The following is a 22,576-nucleotide window of genomic DNA, read 5'->3' as shown; positions in this document are numbered from 1 at the left end:
AGAAAACAAAGCACATATTTTAAACGCAAAAGAACAAACAATGCAATATTAATATTGTATTTAATTTGCTAATATATTTTAGATGAAGGTATAATACTAATCTGCACATCTCAGATGAAAAAATATAGGGGGTGTATCATAATGCTGCCTTTTGGGGTTTTAATCTTGCTGTATTTAAGTTGTGTTATATCCTTTGGTGCAAGAATATGAAAAGAAATGGATGGAGTAGACTAGAGAGGAAATTAGAGGGGTAAATAGAGAGGGGTGAAATAATGAATAATTGAGATAAATACATGTCAGTTGGTAGTGAGGAAAAAAAACCTTAGATTATATTTGATATGAGGACCACAGTTGTGGGCAATAATAAAATAGTGTGAACAATACATTATTATCCAAAAAAAATTCAATAAGTGCTGTGTGTGTTTTAGAAGAGCTATGATTATTGACAGTGGGGGTCATAAAGAGAGGGACGTATGCAAGTTTACATTTCTAGTATTTAGTCTTCTTGAGGTGCATCCTATGCTTTTTAAACAACATAGACATTCTAACATGTAAATTTCTCCCTCTGTGCTGCATGTGATTTGTTTAGTAATTTTGTTGTTATCAGGCGCCATCCCTGCATCTTCAAATCAGTGCAGTTGTCTAGCAATGTGACACAATCCCCCTGGCTTCCTTTTCCAGGTCTGTACATGTGTGTCCCGTTGCTAGGCAGCTGGATGTGGTCCCTCTCACTGACCAGAATTTTCAATTATCTGCTGCCTATATAAGGCAGACTCTGACACCATTAGGTTGCCAGAGTATTAGGTCTACTTACTTGCTCCAGTGCTGTTACAGTCAACTTGTTCTTGGTTTCTGACTTTGGCTACTACATTTGACTTCTCTCCTGGATCCTGATTTGTTTCTTCAGTCTGCCTGGTTTGGCCTTGTTTGTTCCTGACTATCCATTCTGAGTTGGCACCTGTATCACGGTTCAGTTTTGACCTCGGCTTGTCTGACCATTCTATACGCCTGCTGCTTCGCCAGCGACTGACATTTAGGGTTTCGACCTGTACATCCCATGCAGCCATGTCCATACCTCCTATATCCATATGTCCACACCGCCGGTGAACATGGGGAGCGTGTTAGACCTCTTTGCTTAGTTGCGCCAACTACTGGCAAGCAGCTACCATCATATCCTTTGGGTTTGTGACAGTTGTGTGTCTTGGGTGATGTTATATTTGTCTAGGCACATCTAACCTTTTTCCTTTTGGGAAATAGCTAGATATTAGTTTGTTTTTGAAGAATGGTGCTTTGGTATATTACTTTCTGGTAATTTGGTAAGGTTGCATCCTTAGGGAGACCAGTGGTTTTTTTTACAGATATTTTAGTAAACTTTAGAATAGCTTATATATATAGTGATAAAAATTTAGATGTTTTCGGTCTGTGAGAAAGTAAGTTTTCTCTGTTGTTTTAATGGCTTTGTATGCTTTATTGACTATTTCGGGGTTGTATTTGTAATCAAATATTATTTTATGGTGATTCTCTTTTATATGTTTTCTGGCTAGTGAAGTTGATTTTAAGCCTTTTGGCCACAGGATTGTTGTCTGAGTTTGTGATTTTGTTTGGACTAATTCCAAGTTGAGGTTGTTTGTATTAATACCAGAGGATAATGTCTGAGTTGAGTCGGTAGCCGTACCAGATTGTGTGCTCTTCAAGAAAAGGTAAGCATAGTAAGGTGCAAGCTTTATCCCCATGGCTGCCCCCCTTATTTGGATATAGAAATTATAATCAAACTAGAAAATGGGTTTGGGCTAGTGGGGTGACTGCAGTAATTAAGCCAGTGGGGTAATTCTGACTGGCAGTTATTTAATACTGTATTTTCTAACATTTTCTAGCATTTGTGCTTTTGCACAATAAAAGTATGCTGTAATTTGTAACTGTTATTGCCTTAATGACTTAGAACCTTAAAAGGTACCGGGTATCATCATGTAGCACATAAAGTTCCTCTAGGACATCAGCCAGTGTTAAGTGGGTGCAAGTGGGCCAAAGCTAAACACCAGTCTATACACCAAATGCTTCCTTTCTCAACCAGCTTGTGCCACACAATCCCATATCATCGATAGTTGTGCAACAATGACTCATTATTATCAATCTGTGTTCCACATACCCTTTTCTCCTTCTTGTACTCTACATGCCTCTCCCTCACCAGTCCGTGCATCACATGCCCCCCTTCGCAACTGCTTGCCATCTTCTCAATCTTTTGTTCAAACTTTAGGCCACATGATCTGTGTTCCACATGACCAGAGTTGTCACATGACCAGAGTTGTCACATGACCAGAGTTGTCTCATAACATGAAGATATCACAGTGACATTCAGAAGGTCCTCAACATGAAGAGGAACTAGCCACTACTGTAGCTGCGATTGACGGTAATGGAGGAATGTGTTACAATTTACCATTCTAAGTCTAGCCCTGCACAGTAGGTGTGATTATAGATTATTGGAATATATTCTATCTGTATACATCAAGAGTTTAATATGTATTTGTTTGCGTGGTTCTCCTCACATCTCACCACAACAGTTGTCACAGAAGGACAGCCAGCAAATATTAGATGGATTACCATCTTCATTTAAAAGTTCTATTCCACAAAAAACTTATTTAATGAAGCACCACTATCTTTTGTTTCTGGAACTTGTCTATTTGAAATATATGTAATAAGGATGATACTTGGTACATCACGCAAATAAAAAAAAAATTGGGGAGAACATTCGTGGGCAAATAAGACAAAATGGTACCAAGCATGTTCTGGTATTTTTTAGTGTTAAGACCATTACTGATATAGAGTGCTGGTAAAAGTAGAAATGGATTGGATGATTAACTGTGAATGCATTTACTACAAGACTTCTACAATCTTACAATCTATGAATATTATGTCAATGCATGATCTGCAAGGATATGGGAGGGCTGCTCCTGAAGAGAGAGAGTACAAGAACATGCTGTGCCTATTTCCCTGGTTCTTCACAAGTGGTTAGGTTGCAAGACATATCTCCCTGTCCTGTTCCTAGATTCCTTGTTTTTCTATGTGTGTTTATCCTTTTCTATGACAGTCCTTATAATTTATTATCTTGTTTCTACATTCTACTTCTGTAGCCATTGGCACATATCACTTCTGGCTTTTATCTGACCCTTGGGTTCTTTAACCTCAGCTCCGATTAACCGTTTGGCTTCTCTGGTGCTATTTCTGCAAATTACTGCACATTTGTTTTCTTTATATCTGGTGCCTTAGCTATCTGTGCGTTCTTCAGTGTCCTTGCCTATCCTCTACTTTTATGTCTCTTCCTATTCTAAATATCATATATGACTGTATGAGCTTGAATGCTTTGATAATTAGATCAGTAATAATAAATGCATAGATATGAAACATTTAACATTATAAATACTATATAAATACTTAGAAATAAATGTTTGGACAAGAGTGTAACAATAGCAGTCTATGTGACTAAAGCCGTAAAGCATAAAAGTCCTGGAACCATTGAAATACTTGCTTCTATTGCATCTAACATAACACTCCCCCCCCCCCCCGCCCCCCCATTTTCCGGTGTTCCTGCACATTGATTTACTTAGCAGGCTTCATTAACAACATTGTAATGGTGAGGGTATTTCTTAGGCTTGTAGCAGATCTTGGCATGTGTGTGACATTAGTAATGGAGCATAATTCTGGAGTGGCTTAGAGATGTGGTGCTTTCTTATTTCATGTTAAGTTTAGGTGTCAAACTTGGCTATTATGTACATGTACCAAAATAATCACCTAGATTTTTGGATCAGTTTTGTGATCCAAAACTGATATTATTCAAATAAAGTTTGCTTGGGCTGGCTTGAAGATTCTGTTACCTGATTACTGCATCTGTCCGTGTTTGTGTTTCTATATCCCATCCATGTTTATTCAGCTCACCTTTCAAAATGACCAGATAAGATCAGAGAAACTTTGATTATTCATATATGTGGCTAAGTAGGCACAGCGGTCATGTTCAGGGCCAGAATAATGGTACTAGGTGCCCTAAGCGTCCCTCCCCTCAGGGAGCCACCCCCAAATGCCCACTCCTCGGGTGCTGCCCTACTCTCCTACCACTTCTTACCTGTGTATAGCAACCGAGGTGGTGGGGGGGGGGGGGGGGAGAAATGTTGGTGCTCTAAGAGACGGCCTGAGTTCAAATAAAGGTAGCATTGGCCCTGGTCATGCAGAGTGTACAGATTGAGTGTGGTCAGTTTTACACTCTTGTACATGGAATTGTACGTATGACACACACACACACACACACACACATACACACACACACACCAGGGGCGGATCTAAAAAAAAATTCTACCCCAGGCAATTTAGGGGGGGGGGGGGGGGGCGATTTAGGCCCCTTTCTGCCATCTAAGGCTGCCAGCGGCTACACACTATGTGCAGGTCCGTTCGGCAGTGACAATGTGCTGCCTGGCTGCTGTGATTGTGTTTAAAACACAATCAGAGCAGCCGGGCAGCACATTGTCACTGCCGAGCGGACCTGCACATAGTGTGCAGTCACCGGCAGCAAGCCACTGCTAGGGGGGGCGATTGCCCCGAACGCCCCCCCTGGATCCGCCACTGACACACACACACACATTTAAAATGTCAGATGAGTCACAACAAAATAGAGTGTTGTGTTCTCCATGACAGAACATGCTGTTTTGCAAGCTGTGAATTTCTTTGAGTGCTGCTATTGCATAGCCATTCTGCAAATCCGCATTCTGCAATCTATTTGTAAATTTGCAGGAATATAAATTCATGAATAGTGCAGGAATGATGACATTGGACCTGATTAATTAAGGAAAGTTAAGTCGAAAACTGAATAAGTAGTCTCCTACTACATGAAAATCAGACAGTATTTAACTTATGTGCAAAATAGAAAACTGATTTGCGCCCATTGCATTGTAATATGGTTTTGTCCAGGAGACTGCTTACTCAATTGTTTACTTAACTTTCCTTAATGAATCAGGTGCACTATTCTCTGTGATACATTTGGGGTTTGCCCGTGAACACTAAAGGTGAAAAATGTTGCATTCAAATGCAAAATGAGCATAGTTTTTAGAAGAGTTTTGAAAATGTTGTTAATATAAGGTATACATGAACAGATAATTACTCATATAGAACTAAAATGTTTAATATAAAAAAGCAAATTACAAAAATCTAAAGAGTTAAATATATAAATTACATGAATCAGCAAAGTTTGTGTGCTAGAGAAAATTAACAATGGAGAGCAAAATCACAAGATTGTGACCCAACACATCCCAAAAAGAGCATTGCCTTCCTAATAAAGCCTTGTCTACAGTACAAGAATATATTTTAGTAAATATTTATATGTCCAAAGTCATTGCCACTACCTTAAAGTTCGTACAGACGGTACAGTAATTCTAAATCGGAATCCAGAAAACATATTATTGTGCCGTCATGAAAATATAACATCATTTATTCATATCCATTTAATGTGCTATTTGTTATCTAACAGATTTGTTCTTTAAACTCTTCACCAAATCACTACTTGCTACAATGAAATCAGCAATAGAACGTAAGTCCCAGACTAACCAATCGATAGACGGAGATAGAACTGTGCCAACCTCTCCAGCGCAGAAACCACCAGGCAGCGGGAATAGATCGTCGATTGAGCAGGAACTACAAGGAGAGCAGCGCTGGGTTTGACAGCACGTCGGGGCGTATTCTGTTGTTTGGGGTCCGCTGGTTTCCTAGGCAATGTCGGAGGATCGGGAAGTATTTCTGAGAGCCCGGAATAGGACATTTACTTCATTTCGTGAAGGTAGTGAGACGATCTTGTAAAGTAATGAGACTGAAGGTTCCTCTCTATGCTATGATAGTGATTGTAATGTTACTTATCTAACCGCCATGGTGTCATGCATAGTCATTTATAGTATGATTATACTTTATAATATACCCAGGGAGAACTGTTATTTAAGTAACCAGAGGTACTACTAGGCATAATTACTGACAAACTACACTCTGCAGCTTCAATGAATGCCAGTAGCAATTGCAATAGTTACAACTTCATGTAATATTTAGAAAGTCAATTACAGTATGATATAATTTTTTTTTTAAAGAAAACAAATTACAGTTTTTTTTGTGTCTGTACATGTGTTCTTTACCAATAAAGGACTGCGCTATTTTTGCTTGCATGTTTATATTTAAAGTATAAGTCAGGACTGCACAGTGTTTTCTGTATTATGGGTACTTTTCTATGATATAGAAAACATAGTTTCATGTATGTTTATAGCTGATCTAGTTTTCAGACCTTTTGTATACTGAATATTGCAGGTAATCATTAGCATACCTAACTATTTAAACACCATGGACATTATGGAGAATGAGTTATACCAGTGGACCCCAAACTTTCTTAGAACAAAGCAGCCTTGGGTTCTCCATAATTTTTTAAGGCACCCCTAAGTCAAAATAATTACCACTTAGTCCCCTGCCTTGCTTATCTCTGGCCCTGGCCGCAGCTCCCCAGTGAGATCGCCACTGTGTACAGCTTGGGAACCACTGAGTTATACTATCCTGACTACCATTCTATAATGTTGAAGTAGATTGGAATACTAAGCTTCACAATTAACTTGCTGCCTTTATGACCTGGCTTATTATCAAGGTTCACATGTTTAGGATTTGCTGATTGTATGCAAATACCACTGTCAAGAGTACAATGGTTTTCTAGAGACACTGTACACAACCAGGTTAAGGTACCTCACACGCTTGCGTTTCCATGTCTATATTAATGTCCGTATACGTGCAACCAGTGGTCAGAGTGGAAATTTAGAAGTGGCACTATGAAAAATGTAATGGGAATGTAAGTAAATGGATTATAATACTTTTACAATGAAGGCAGTAGGAGAAGTGGTGGTATAGCATACAACTGTATACACCCCCACTTTGACCACTCCCTACAACCTTAAATCTGAGGCGTACACAGCAGGGGTGCCCACTTCCACTGTCAAAGCCACGTGAATTTCATATATATTAAACCTTTGGACTGTACATGTGGCTTTTACACTATTTTGCAACGGGTCATACGGATGTTACTTACAAAACTGGTAGCAATCATCTTCACAACTCATTACTACACACAATGTGTGTAGTCACAGAATTTACTGTTGTGAAGAATTTCAAAGGACATGCTTGCGTCTGCACACCCATGCTGTACTGCACATGCCCGTGAATGTCCCCTATTTGCTGGCCCATGCGTAAGGCGCAACAAGTGTCAGATATATGCAGCGCAGAATACTGACACAGGATTTGCACATGTGCATTGCAAATGCTACTTAAAACCACACTCAAAACTCTCTTGCAATGTCTGTGAGAGTTCCGAATTCTGGGTAAGTCTACCTGAGGTCTACCCAGACCTGCTCCCTGGAGAGCAGGCAATTCTCCTACAAACAGCCTGTAGAGAGCCTAAATGGTGTGATTCACTGGGAATTTGCAGCATTTTGGCCCCGCCCCTGCAACAAAATGACAATGTTTGTCACAGGGGCAAAGTGACGTGATTCGCCGCGTCCTGTCCCTTTCCATCCTACCACTACACTCCTCCTCTGGGATCTCCCAGAGGGCAACAGTAGAAAGTTGTCAAATATGCACAAAACGCATACTTTTATTTTTATGAAGTGCAAATGTACCTTTTCTTTTTTTTTTTTTTGCACAACTACTGTACATATAAGCTGCTAATGTTTGAACACTCCCTGATTTAATAAACAACTTGTTTTATAGAGCATGTGTAAACACCAAGGCAGACAGAGCTTTTGTGGCTCTTAATTAGATTAGTACTGTCTACTGGGGAAGGGCTGACAAGGAAGAGATCTGTATGGAAGATGGGATTGTTTCAATTATACTGCATTTACTGTAGGAAGAAATCCTACACACCCACACCTATTATTACATTCAGTTCTAAATGTAGCTTCTCATTTGAGAACTATACAAGAAGCAATAGAAACCTAAATAACAAAAACACAAAAAAAGTATTAACAAAGTTAAATAACTGATGATAAAAACGAGTCAAATATATAAAGCTGTATTGCACCTGTTATATTTTTATGTGTTTCGTACCTGTAAATACCTGGACCTTTGAAGTTGTGTGCTCACTAGTGACTCTTTATTTGTTTATTGGAACTTTCCCCTACAGGCTATCCCTCAAGTAAACTTTTGCACATGTTGTTTACATGTTCAATAAATGCAGTTAAAATGTATTTATTGTATGATGCTGCTCTCATTTCTGTTATTGTTACATTAAGTGATTTGTATATAATTATTTTAATGTTTGTATAAAAAAATAATATACAATTTATTATACAGGATTGAGAGAATGTCAAGACTTTCTGTAGTTACACATCCTGGCAGAAAATGTGAAACCGTTTTTAAATCTGCTGATGTTCATGAATACATTACTTGTGCCAGCTAAAGGTGGCAGATCAAAAACTGTTTTGCATTCTCTATTTTTATCAGATCAGTGACCACCATTTCTCTAATATTTTTATTTTGCATCCCTGCTTGCTAACTCATCACCTGTAGCTGAAGGTTTCTGCTCCGATCACTGTATGGGTGCCATGGGGCTCTTATTCACTGCCTAAGATGTTAGCGGGAGGGTGAAAGAAAGAGATACTGTATACACAAAAGCCCCCTACACATGCACAGCTGTGAGCTGTCTTTCTCTTGATCATTGTATACAGTAGATACAGGCCCAGGCTGGGGAATGTAGGGATTTTACATGATTTTCTGTATCCTACGGTCAACAATTTTTTAGAACCTTGGAGCAAGTGTAAAAATTTAGGAGCAGACAAATTATTTACATTTTTATATGGTATCGGCTAATAAATATCTGATCATACATATAGCCCCTACTGTCTTTATACACAGCTCACTTCATACTCCTTCTCTATCCCCACCTTAATTCCATTCTTTATGCTGATTCTCACTCCTCCACCACATTCCCCCCCACCAGGGGCGGATTGGCCATATAACCTACCTGCACTTTTCCCGAGGTATATGTCTTTTCTGAGGTACAAAAAAAGATAATTGAAAAAAAAAACTAAAAAAAATCATGTGGCGCGCCCCCCCCCCCCCCCCGGACCGGGTGCCAGCGATAGGGGGGAGTGCAGTGGGTGGTTGGCCCCGCCACCTTCCTTACTGTGAGTGGCCGCGGATCTATCCTTCATTCCCACCTCCCCTTACCTCTGTGTACAGAGAGGAGTCTCCACAGCAGCTGTAGCAAGGTAAGTGTGAAGGAGGGCAGAGAGGGGGGGCTGTTATGTGTGAAGGAGGACAGAGTGAGGGCTGTTATGTGTAAAGGAGGGCAGAGGGGGGGCTGTTATGTGTGAAGGGGGGCTGTTATGTGTGAAGGAGGACAGAGTGGTTGCTGTTATATGTAAAGGTGGGCAGAGTGGGGGCTGTTATGTATGAGAGAATTGGGGGGTCTTACTATATTGTGTGATATGAAGGAAGGGAGGGAGACTGTCTTAATAGTACATGGGTGGGAGGTAGGCTATTATTTTAATGGAATTTAAAATTTAATGGGTGCTATTTTATTTGTGGGGTGGTGGTGGGGCAATTTCATTTATTGGTGGGGCTATTTAATACTGGGCTCTAGTAAATTAAGCTGAGGTGATGGGACCTTTAATTTAATGCTGGGGTGGTTTGAAGCTATTAGTTGAATGTGGCGCCGAGTTTGGGGGAGGAGGGCTGAGTTTGGGGAGGAGGGCTATTTATTAAATTTGTATATGAATTATTTAGTGCTGGGGATGGTTGTGGGAAATGGTTATATTAAGCGTAAATGCTATTTATTTATTTATTTACATCACCTTCCCAGTGTAGTGTGAATCAGAGAAAATTGTATTACAATCAGTGTGTTTTATTTTACTATGGTGTATTGTTTCTCTTGTGTGTTTACAATTTATCATTACTATATTAGCGGCTCCAAAACAGCAGTATGCCAAATAACTGAACATGAATCAGTACAAGTGCAATTACAATATTTTTTTTTATTAATCCTTTTGGTGCTTTAACACCATACTGTATCATAATATAACAGTTCATATTTTGACAAATACTTTTTTTCTTGATCATAAAAATGTAACATCAGTGATACTGCAAAATCAAATACAGTAATACAAAAGGAAATGTGCAGTGATACTGAAATGGAATGGTATGAAAACAACAACTGCAGCATGATTTTCTGTGTTTCCATATAACCCAGGTAATAGAAAAAAATAGTATGGAAATAGAAGGACATAGGAATTGGATGAAGTGATTGATTACCAGTAGGGTAAATGATTTTGACGGGTTAAAAAAACACACACGTATAAATAGAATTAGAAGGAAAGATAAGGGTCAGGTACTGTAATTGAAAATTAAAACTTTTGCAGGGTAAGATACCTTGAAATGGAAACTCATTGCCTTTGTATAGACCAGATGACACACACAAGAACTTGAGAAGAGTGCCATTTGTCCCAGTGTTTATATAAAGGGGGGAGTGAAAGCTGGCCTTAGCCTGCTGTCTTTAACACATGAAACTGTAGATGACAATTCAAAATCATGCAGAAAGCAGATGTGTGTCTACAGGGACAGTGTGAAGAGTCCCGGTTTCTTGCCTGGTTGTTGCACAGGGCCACACTGTCTATTCAGCAAAGTTTTGGTTCCTGAATTCTCATTCACTCGTGCTCAACTTGCATGAAATAGAGAAGGGAAATGGAAAGTACTGTATATAGAGTATTATCATTTATTAACATGTGTTTAGCTACAGCATACACCACATTTTTTTCAATTGAGAATAAAAACGGAAATAAGACTGGGTATTAAACAAAGATGCAAGAAAATCTGAGTTTGAAACAGTGATATGTGCCTCAGATTGCATATTGGTGGAGCAATTTTGAAATGAGAAAAGCGCTTAAGGGAGGCTATATAATACAGTTTTACAACACTGTTGATTTACTGGTCTGAATTTGTTTAAGAATAGAAAGCGAATAAGCATGTTTTGAGTGAATTGTTTAGAGGGTTGGTAATCTGGTACAGTTGCCCATGGAGGTTAAAAAATTGGTTCAGGAATTTGATTCTCTTGCCAAAAGTGGTGAGTTTTCCGGGAATACTTGAAGGTTTACAGGCTAGGGGAAAGTCTTGTATGTGGGAAGGAATTCCATAGAATACGTGCAGGCTGGAAAAATTCCTGTAAATTCCTGTAATCCGTAACGAGATGTATTAGAGGCGCAGGTCTTGGATAGAGTGGTGGAGTCAAGTTTGAAGATATTTTTAGATGAGATATTTGTATGTTAATAGAAGTATTTTATATTACACTCGGTAGAAGAATGATTTGCAAAGAAACTGAATCTAGCCGTTGCATTCAAAATAGCTTATAGGAGTGAAATTCTGGTTAGGGGAAGACCAGTAGATGTATGTAACAATATTTGGATACAGATTTGATGTGGGAAACAAAGGACAAACTGTCAAGGTGATCTCCACCCTCAGTGGAGTTTACATAATTAATATCCTTACAAAGATACATTTAACTTTGAGTTTGGTACAAATTTTGCCTGGTTGCAGAGTTTGCAGCCAAGCAAATTGTGTTGCACTACAACGAATGCAAATGCAAATATCTTTGGCATGTAAGACAAATACTGTATGCTCTTGCATGCTGCACCCTCATACTGGCTAGCTCTATTTTTACACTACATTTTAGAGTTGGACTAAGCAACCCCCCCCCCTTCACTTCATTAAATATGGCTGTGTATTTACATATTCGTCCCTGTGGCAGAAAATTGTTTAGCTAAGCAAATCCAAAGTACACCAGGTAGATGGATTTGCTTCCTACTCTAAAAGACAAATGTCTACAATGTAACATGTGGCCAATGGTGAAAGGTTACTTGCCTGCTACACTAAACAATACATATGGTTTGCCCTCCAGGTCACCTTCTGGCCCCCAAGTATCCTACCACGAGTGCTCCATCTGCCGCCACCATCAGATAAATAGTTCAGAATGAGAAGGAACAATCGGTTACCAGCACCGTGCTTCAAGCCCGGATTAATTGACCTACTGTCACGAGATGATTAGAGCTGAAGGCTACTAGCTGATATTTGCACTGCTAAGCTAGGAGTAGCCTAAACATGCCCCCGGTCTTCACCAGGGACCCCCGCAAGGGAGTTTAGAGTTTGCTGCAAGGGACATGCAGGTCGTGTCCCTCCAAGTTAGCTATCAGCAAATTGAAAGATGAACTGGCGTGGTCGTATAGGCAGAGGTCAAACCGTTTAAGCAAGTGAGGTACCAAAGGTGTAAGCATATCGGAGTCAGGAAGCCAAGGGTCAGTTTCAAAAGGAGCAGTCAGGCCAAAGGGAGATCCAGGAGCAGACCAGAGGAAGCCAGGTCAGTACACAGGAGATCAGTCAGAGAGCAGGGAGACAGGTAGGAACACTGGAGCATAGGGAGACTTAGATACTCTGGCACCCTAATGGTGCCAGAACCTCCCTTAAATAGATAGAGAGCTGAAATTGATTTGTGGGCAGTGGATTCGGCTGTCGGAACAGCTGACCGCCAACAGGAGCAGCAAGCAGCGATTGGCTATGCATGCGCCCAAACGTCTGGCCAGCAGGAAGATGTTGGGACGTGCGGCTCGAGAAGAAAGGCGACCGTCCCTGGCTGCCAGGGAATGCGTGGGGACGGCTCCTGACACCGATTAGCTGATTTAAACAAAATGGAGAAAAAAGAACTGGATCTTGAAGGTGCACTGTGTAGTATTGGGTCTCTTATTTGAAATGCACATGTACCAAGTAATTGGAATAAAACATAACTTTTACTAGTAAAAGATAAAAGATTTGCCTTCGTTTAAGTAACTGCTGCAGCTAAATGTCAGTCTGACATTTAGCTGCAGCAGTTGCCTAAATGATATCAGATAAGGATTATAATCGATTTGAACCAATATATTTTTTCCAGTAATTGCTGATATTGGACAATATTACTGGAATATCAACATATTTATATAAATTTTTGCCCTTTTGGAGGTTGACTTCCCCTAAGCTGATTATTTCAGATAAGGTATTCTATTATTATATATAAATATGAAATTAGAGTCATGCACGGCAAGTTTTAAAACACTTTATTTTCACATTTATATTTTGCTGCTTTTTAGAATCAAACATTTTATCTTTTACTAATAAAAGTTAAGTTTTATTCTCCTTTTTTGTTTACTTCTGATTATTTGGTTACTGGATGGTAGCACCTCAATAAAAGAATGATCGCAACATATAACTAGAAATGTTGAGGACATGATACTGATAAAATGTATTAAGAGATGTGTAGTTTGTGTATCTAACTAGTGCGACAACATCCTCCCTTTTCTGAAACCTATTAGCTGATTACCTGCTAATAGATCCTAAATCCCTTTCTCAATCTGTGTTTAGAGCAGGAAAGATGCTGAATACTATGAGCCTATAATTAGTGATTGAAGCACAATATATGATCAGTGGAAGAGAGAAGAGTCTAACTTTAGCTTTTTTTCTGTTGGAAGCAAGAGGAAACACGTAAGGCTTTGCTCAGTATTCATATGCATCACCTTCTGAAATAGAAAAAGTGTTCTGATGAATGACCCTTTTCTTTGTTTACAGTAAATTCTCTTTTATCATTACTATAAAACAGAGCTGCATATACAGCATTGTAGTACTTTATTACACCGAGTACCCAGGTACTAAAGAAGCATGAATACTCCCCATGATTTCCATTGACAATGTGTGTCTATAAAGAGATACAGTACAGTATGTGAAAATATGGCATAATTAGTCGCCCAGCTAATATAAAATAATGTGAAAATAGAATGAGATAAGAATTTAATAACTGAATGTCATTCTGCCATTTCATCTTGGACGTTCTCTTGCACCTCAGAAATTCGGTATTTCAAGAACTGCGTTAATAATCTTTGAATTAGCCAACAAAAACTACTTACACGACTCTCCTTTTCTGTTGACAACATAGCAATAAACTTTATCCCTCAGGCTTGCTGCTTAGGTCATCCTTTTAATTTTAACAAATCCATTTATTTTGCTCTGTTGGTGCAGTCTACAGCACCTGAGGTAGATGTTTCAATTTGTGAACTGCGGGTACACAGAAGCGTGTTGATTGAAAGAGAGATACTCCAATAGACCATGTGATGTTTATTAAGTAGATCAAAACTCACATTATGTAGGAGGTCGTGAAGTAATATCAGGTCTCTGCACTCCACTCCACTAAGCATGTATCCTAGTTGATCAGGTACAAAGCATATATATACAGTTGCACATTTCAAGAAAGGGGTAGATTTAGTAAAAAAAAGGCAAAGTTCCGGTGTTGCCCATAGCAACAATCAGATTCCAGCTGTCAGTTATCTAGTACATTCTAGAGAATGATAGCTATAATATGATTGGTTGTTATGATCAGCAAATCCACTTTTCCTTTTTAGAAGTAAATCTACCCAAGGATCTCTTCTATAGGCTCAGGAAACTTATGTAGTAACATATTGGAGTAGCCATCTTAAATAGAATGTATTATTCACAAGACCAAATAATTACAAACTAGTGTCAGAATAAGTAAATATTTTGTTTTACAAACCATATGGAAACAATCCATTGAAATAATACATTCATAATAGATTTAGAAATAATCTTAACATATCAAGTTATGCATTACATATCCATAAAAAAACATAAACACATGTATTATATATGCATCCAAAGTAATAGTCTCATATAAATATTAAAATAAAAATAGAAATGAAACAAATATTAACAATATGTATTTGACATCAAATCCATTATTAAACCCAGGGTGTATGTCCAAAAGAATTGACTTTTACAAAGTCATTTAAGTTGCCTATAACTTTAAGTCTTTGACTGTTACATTTTCAATGGTGCTGATGATTGTAGATTCGCTATTTTACCATTCTAGCAGTGCACTCAATATATTATATGCCACAGGGGCATGTTGCCAAATAAATAAAAGTAGAAGAACACGTAATTTGTTCTTTTATTTTAAACGTTTGTCCTTGCTATAAAGTGACAACTTTTTATAGTTGGACAAAATTACTAGTACATCTATGCCATATATTGTTACTTTTAATCCAAATTGTATTTGTATTTTTCACTGTTGTTAATAATCTGTCTTTAATGCTACTGTATTTATCCTATGAATAAAGGTAAATACAGTGCAGAAAAGAGGCACATGGGTAGTCAATGAGGGGAAAGGGATATAGGTGGAAGAAGTAATCAAAATGCCTTATCCACGAGGATTGCAAACACAATTAATATTTAATCAATATAAAAAAAAAGTATATCATACATTGGCACAAATAACACCTAAAATATGCAAAATAAAATAGCAATCAACACTGATAATAGTATCAACTCTGTGTACCGGACCTCAAGTAGGATGGTAGGTATATTAACCCACTTTAAAAAGAATATATTCCACATCAACACAATAAGTCAGTAATTATAATGTTGTGGTGTAATAGTGATACCTGCAGAAATAAATCGCCTAGATACTGACAGGTCTCAGATCATCAATCCATTATGATGACTGCTGGACGGGAGTGTTAGCAAAAAATATATGCACTTACTATCTCAAATAAACAGTGTCCAGCTCTGTCACCTTTAGGGATAGGTGTTAAGATACAGCATAAAACATATGTAAACATTTTCCAGTGTTTTCATAAAATTCGTTTAATTCACCTGTAATCCTTATTGCATTTAGTGATGAAACTAAGGGGTCTAATTATGAATAAGTGAAAAGCCCCACATTATCGTCATCTCAGGATGGTGATTGTCTGGCTGAGAAACAGGAAAAAAATTCTTTATAGTTAAAATAAAGCATTTTTTCCATTTATTTTTTTTTGGTTGAAATAAAGTTTATATTATTTGTTTCTTTGTTTTTTTTTTATACAGCTTTATTTTTGTTGTTGTTCTGGGCTTTCAGTTTCAGTGCAAAAGCGCAACATGCGCAGATTGATCGCGGACTAGCCTGACAAGCTGTACGATTCCTCTTCTGCCATCCAGTATCGACAGGGAGCTGAGAATTGCACCATTGCCCCTATGCAATCTTATTCATAAATGAAAGATAAAGAAAATTTTCTATCACTGCGATATCTTTACTGTAAATGGATGAGTCTCTAACTTGATATTCACTTTATTTATATTTGCTGAAAAAGAGACAGTGAACCTTATATATGAAGTGCACAAAGCCTTGATTTTGTACTTCTGGCATACCAAGCACTATAACGTTGCACACCTACCCTTCCTACTCAAGAGACTCCTCTGCAAAGCAAATTGCACCTATATTTGATCAATATCAATATATCAAAATCAATATAAATGCAATGTGCATAAGTGTAAACTTCACATCGAAAGTTCAACCTCCTTACACTTTACAATCATCTTTTTTATTAAATTAAACTTTTCCAGTTTTATCCTAAGCTAGTGGGCAGTTTATCCTCGTGTATGACTTAAATTAATCATGAGTGTGGGGATATTGAGTCCTCTCCAGTTTGTTTTTAATCTAATTTCAACAATATTGCTCCACACAATAAAATCTTGTTTTTGCACCACTAAAAGGCGCACATCTAGCTTACTCAGTACTTAGCAAGGAATGCCCTCATGCCCAATTCCTCCCATAGGTTGGTACAAATTTAAGTCCTCTTATTTTGTATACCCATGTACTTTGGTAGAAATGTGTACCTGTGCAAATCAAGATGCATGGCACCACTAAAGGTTTGGCATTGTACCCCATTTAGTTTGTGTTTTGTAAATGAAGCCCTACGACTTGTGGGAAAATGTACCACTCCTATTTTCTATGTGATAAAAGCACATATTCCTAAGTGTTCTAGTACAAAGACAGAATCCAAATACATCCCTACTGCATACCCTACTATTTGTGTTAAGGGCATTATGGAAAATTCATAAGTGTCAACTGTAATCTTAGGAACATTTTTCATAGACGTATGCAAATTCAAAATTATATCATCTAAGAAAATTACTAGAGCCACACAATACTGAAGAAATTTTATTCTCAAAGGGAATTTCCCAAGATTCTGTAATGTATTTCCCAGGATGCACTACAACTCATCCTCCCAGAGGCACCACAGTAATACATAGTTACATTGGTTTGTCACTGTTCCTCTTTCAGGGAATGGATTCTTTGCATTGCAGAAAAGACACAAGCCATTGACCGCCCCAGGAATTGTTTCACTTTGTTTAATTGAAAGGTCAGCAGCTTCTAGATTTGTACAGTTATGAGACACAAGTTCTTTTTTAGAAAATGTAGCCTTTCATATTTGGCTTTTTGTTAAGATTAATATTTAAAAGGCTGTTTGCAGCAATTATCTACACAAGTGATATTTTATGTATACGGCAGAGTATTCTAATTATTGTTTTTTTTTCTTATTTTTTGGAGATGTGGAATCCGAATGGAAAGGTCCATTTTATTTTATACAAGGAGCAGACCCACAGTTCGGCCTCATGAAGTCTTGGGCAATTGGCGACAGTGACTTTGGAGGAGATGAATGGGACCAGGAGTTCAGATTGACAGAAGAGGCAGTGGAAGCCATTAATAAGCTGTGTCCCAAACCAAAGTTCTTTGTGGTGTGCGGTGACCTCGTTCATGCTATGCCAGGTAGGCATTAATTAGTCTAGATCACCATGTAAATCACTAACACTAGTAACAACAGAAATGAGAAAGCAACAATCTCATGAAAAAAGCTGGTGTGTTATTTAACATCAATAACTATGGAAGGTTATAAGAAGATTGTTAGTATTTACCATTTTACTTACTTTTTTTTTTCCTGGTGTCAATGATTTATGGTTGTCAGCTGAAATGGCAACCAGAGTCACATGGCACATGATATAGTGAGCAGTGAGGCTTTGGAACGCCCGTCTGCATTCCCCCTCCTTCTCAATCACATGACGTGTTGCAAAACTGTGTCTGTGTAACAGATTGACTGTGTATGTGCCTGGCAGTCATTTATGTTTGCCAACCAGAGAGCTTTTGAAATGGAAATTGTGATTTGTAGGAGGATAACTAAGAAACATTAAATGAAAACAGTTGCATCAAAGTTACTTAACTTGCTACTTAAATATAAATATAGGAGGAAGCATTTCTTTTTGATAAGACGATTAAACAAATGCTAAATGTTTCCAATAAAAATGTTTAATAGAAGTAGAATATATCCTATAGATAAGTGGTGGTAGGGATGGTGGTCAAAGATAAGTCCAGCATCACTTCAGTCTTCTTTACATACCTCTGATAAATACTGTCTCCTGAGAATTATAACAGAATAGAAGCTAGCAGCATCACTGGATATGCATCCGTAAGGTTCATTAAACCACCCCAGCCTCTTGGTGTTATGATTAGGAAGAAGCTACTCATCCTAACTGCATCATTCTCTGAAGACATTTGACATCATAGGGTTCTAGTGTATGCCAGACAAGATTTTTCAATTAATTATATCGCTCAATTCTAACAAACCCATTCTGTTTGATTTATTTAAGGTGCCACAATCAGGATGGCTTTTAGGTAATAGACAAAGAACACGTTGAAGCTGAATTATACTACATTTATACATTTTCAGCATGTTTGCCATTTTAGCTTGAGTGGCACCTGCCTTTCTGTTTACATGGTGTAAAATATCTATCAAACCCAACAAAATGGCTGCTACTGCTTTATGTAGGGTATAGGTGCACTTAATAAAGAAAAAGGATTCATCAGTAGATCTGTTACTGAACACAAAGGGCTCTAGAGGAGTTTGACGCCTATCTGTATATCATGTGTCTCTCCCTGAGACATGTGGCTGACAAAAAGCTGCTTCTAATCAAGCGATCTCATCAAAGAAGCCTCCATTTTCACCTGAATGATTGACATTTGCTGAAATCTCAGCTGTCTTTAAATCATAGGCTCTGCAATACTTAGTAATGTTAATCTATAAAAAGTGTCACAACGCACACAATAACGTAACTCTCTTTCCCTGGAGAACATGCAACTGCGTAATTAAGCTACAAGTAATTACACCATACATCAGGGCAAGCGGTGCAATCAACTCGATATTAGAATATTTATGGGTAGATTGACTGACATCTTAAAATAGACTGATCAAAAGCTGAAAACTACACTTTGTGAATATTTATTAGAATATTATGTATATAATGTCTCTGCTTATTGTATATTGGCTAATATATTCTGCACTATATGATCAACATTTACAATGGAAATTAAGACACTAGTGCAATGGGAAGAGCAGTAATCTAACCTGGCCAGTCTGTCATAAAATGTTAGCCCAACGTGTGAAAAACATTCTTCGTAAGGGTTTCCCCTTATCTGAATCTGCTTACTTGACTCCATGTATAACAAGCGTGTATATATATATATATATATATATATATATTAGCTGTCAATCATTCATGGATGTAGTGAGTTTCCACTTCTCTTTCAAATATCCTCAATGTATTTAGGGCAGGGAAAGAAAGGGGAAGCACATGGTGCATTACAACTTATTTATTCAGCACTATAAGCAGTATAATAAAAAGTAAAATAAAAAGAAACCATAAAATTAACAGGTAAATATCTCCCAATGTACACAATAGAGCCCATCTGCCTATCAGAACTTCAAGATGTTAGTGCTTTCAGCAGTGTCTTATAAGGGCCCCAAAGAGCTGCAAGATGAACTGGTAATGTCATTAATTTTATCTAGCTGGCAACCACAATGCCAAACATTCTTATATAATCATGTTAGCTCTCATTCCTTACCACAATTATAATACTGATATTCATCTCTAATTATTGTTTGTAATATGTAAATATTTACTTATTGTTTTATGTTGTCCTTCAAAAATGACATATGTATGCTACTTCAAAGTAGTAAGTGAGATATTTAAATGGTAGTTAACTGAATTGTTTGTGCAGAATATATGATGGCGATTATGCAAAATTTTACACTTGTCAAAGTATTAAAAAATGACCACCGTCGGTGAGTGGTGGTGAAACATGACTCTTGGGGGCATATTCAATTCCGATCCCGATTCGCGGGATCGCGGCGGAACGGCCGCGACCGTAATCCGCGGTACCGCAATAATGTGGATTTTCGTTTGCAGTCCATAGGGCTGCGTACGAAAATTCGCGTTATTGCGATACCGTATTACCGGCAGTTGTGCGCATTTTCCGCGGTAACGCGCGTTACATCGGATCGGAATTGAATATGCCCCTTGGTGTTTTATACCGGTTAAGAGTTTTTAATGTACAACAAAATCAGCCGTAATTAGCAGGAAAGGTTCTCACTTTATGCACGTTTCCCTTGAAATCTGTCCTACATTCAGCTTTTGTGCAAGGCTGAGATGTGTAAGAATAACCTTGAACATCACAGCTCTTTAACTTGTCACATATTTCCTTTATCAAATTGTGTAACATTCTAAAAGGAAAAACTAGGACTTTATGGAGTAAAAACATCACTGAATATAAACATCTGTGTGTCAATAATACATAATATTTGTATTGACATTCTCATTAAGATCTTCTCTTTTGAATGGTTAGTCTTCTGCATGATCTAAATCTGGATCATAAGGCATATTACATATTCCAGTGCTGCATATTAGATCATTGCAATCTCTTGTAGTCCCACCACAGAAGTAGCCCATACTTTAGGAGAGTACAACAAGCATCAATTATGTATGTATGTATTTATTGGCATATTTACAATTGTGCACATGAGCATAGACATACAAAATGGTTTACATTACATATTCTATCTGAAACAGATATATTGGTTTACAGCTCTTCCACAGCTAGAAAAAAATGTATGATGACAATAACTCAAAACGTCAGTGGAAGTGACCCTTAGGATGTAAGCTCGCATGAGCAGGGCCCCTCTCCCCTCCTGTATCCATACCGAATCTTCTGCTCCGTATTTACTCCATATGTCTGCCCGGAGTTTCTGAAGCATTGGTACTCTGTGTTTATTGTTCTGTAATGTTTCACCCTGTATGGTCTACTGTTTGTATTATGTAAGGCGCTGCGGAAACCTTGTGGCGCCCAACAAATAAATGATAATAATAATAATAATAATAAATTTTAAATTTACTTTAAAAATAATCAGTCCTAGTCTTCCCATTTAGAGTTGCATCCTTCAAGGAGAAGGCAGGTTGCTTTAAATTTAATTAGTTTGAATATCCTGTTTATAAGTAGATTTTATTTATGTTTAGATATAATATTTCAAAGGAGCAATATCATGAAATAACATGTTTTCCAGTTTATGTTTTACAATCAGTGGTCGAAGTGGAAATTTAGAAGCGGTGGTATGGAAAATGTAAGTGAATGGAATTTGATAGTTGTCCAGTCAAAGCAGTAGGAGAAGTGGAGGTATGATATACCACCATATACCCCCCATCTGACTATTGTTTATAATATAGGGTACTGTTGCTACCAATGTTACAGCAATAGATTTGACTCTGTTTTGTTGATTTGGAATTACTGTATGGAGGTTCATTGTGTTTCTAAAAGTGCAGTTTTGTGATGTCTCGTTATATATATCCTGACTTAAGCTGGTATAGAGCAGTCCTGTCCAAGCTGCCAGTATAGCACACACAGAACAGAGGAAAGACTGATACAAAAAACACCTGTATGCTGACTAACTCCTGACCATCGGCAGTAAAGTGACAATGGGTGGGCTTTGTGCTGACATGCCTTTTATAAATGGCATCTCAATATGGCAGCTGCTGTCAGTGACTGCCTTCGGTGATCGTTAATGTTATTTACGGATCCTGGCCACCCAATGGCTGTACATATCGTTCAAAGGTTTCCCCATTGAGCATAGTATATCCTGTGATGTCACAATGGTAATAGTTATTTCTTAGATGTGTAACTTCACCTACCTTACATAAAGTACAAATTTGGTATCCGTATTCTCTGGAGAACTAGACAATAGGGTATAGTTCTAGAGTTGCACTAATTGGATAAACGTAACTGCAGATCAGGGGCGGATCCAGATAATTGGTGTACCGGGGGTCGATTTAGGGTGGACAATTTAGGCCCCGCCCCCTTTCTGCCTTCTGAGGCTGCCGGCGGCTGCACACTATGTGCAGGTCCGTTCTGCTGTGACAGTGTGCTGCCCGAATGATCTGATTGTGTTTAAAACACAATCAGAGCAGCCGGGCAGCACATTGTCACTGCAGAACGGACCTGCACATAATGTGCAGCCGTTGGCAGCAAGCCCCCGCTAGGGGGGGCGATTGCCCCGATCACCCCCCCCCCCCCCCCTGGATCCGCCACTGCTGCAGATGGAGTCATGGAAAGGTGTTTTTATGGCTAATTTTACATGTTTTCCTCAGTGTAAGGTACTTAAAATATTATTTATTTCACTCTGCTACCAAAATAAAGCAAATGAAATGTGATCTGGTCATGAAAGTTTGAAATATTCATGACATGAAGGGGTTAATCTGCAAGCATAGACTGCTTGTGAATTTATTGCTGTAAATGTAATTTTCTTATGTGATGCCTCTTCAGTTAGTTGCATGTTACTGGATACAGCTTTAA

The 22,576-nt window shown here is 38.1% G+C and overlaps 1 protein-coding gene across 1 annotated transcript in view; it reads left to right on the top strand.

Annotated features, from left to right (window-relative positions):
* The first annotated feature begins 5,581 nt into the window (after positions 1-5,581).
* CPPED1 (calcineurin like phosphoesterase domain containing 1) overlaps positions 5,582-22,576 on the top strand; it is a 56,528-nt gene continuing 39,533 nt past the window's right edge. Inside the window, exons 1-2 of the mRNA XM_075179781.1 lie at positions 5,582-5,815; positions 17,453-17,671. Coding sequence (XP_075035882.1) covers positions 5,752-5,815; positions 17,453-17,671 — 283 coding nt within the window. The 5' untranslated portion in view covers positions 5,582-5,751. The remainder of the gene's footprint in view (positions 5,816-17,452; positions 17,672-22,576) is intronic.

The sequence above is a fragment of the Mixophyes fleayi genome, chromosome 7 (assembly GCF_038048845.1).
Source record: "Mixophyes fleayi isolate aMixFle1 chromosome 7, aMixFle1.hap1, whole genome shotgun sequence".
Taxonomy (NCBI): Eukaryota; Metazoa; Chordata; class Amphibia; order Anura; family Limnodynastidae; genus Mixophyes; species Mixophyes fleayi.
Note: the sequence above shows the minus strand (reverse complement) of the source record. Positions and strands in the feature narration are given on the sequence as shown.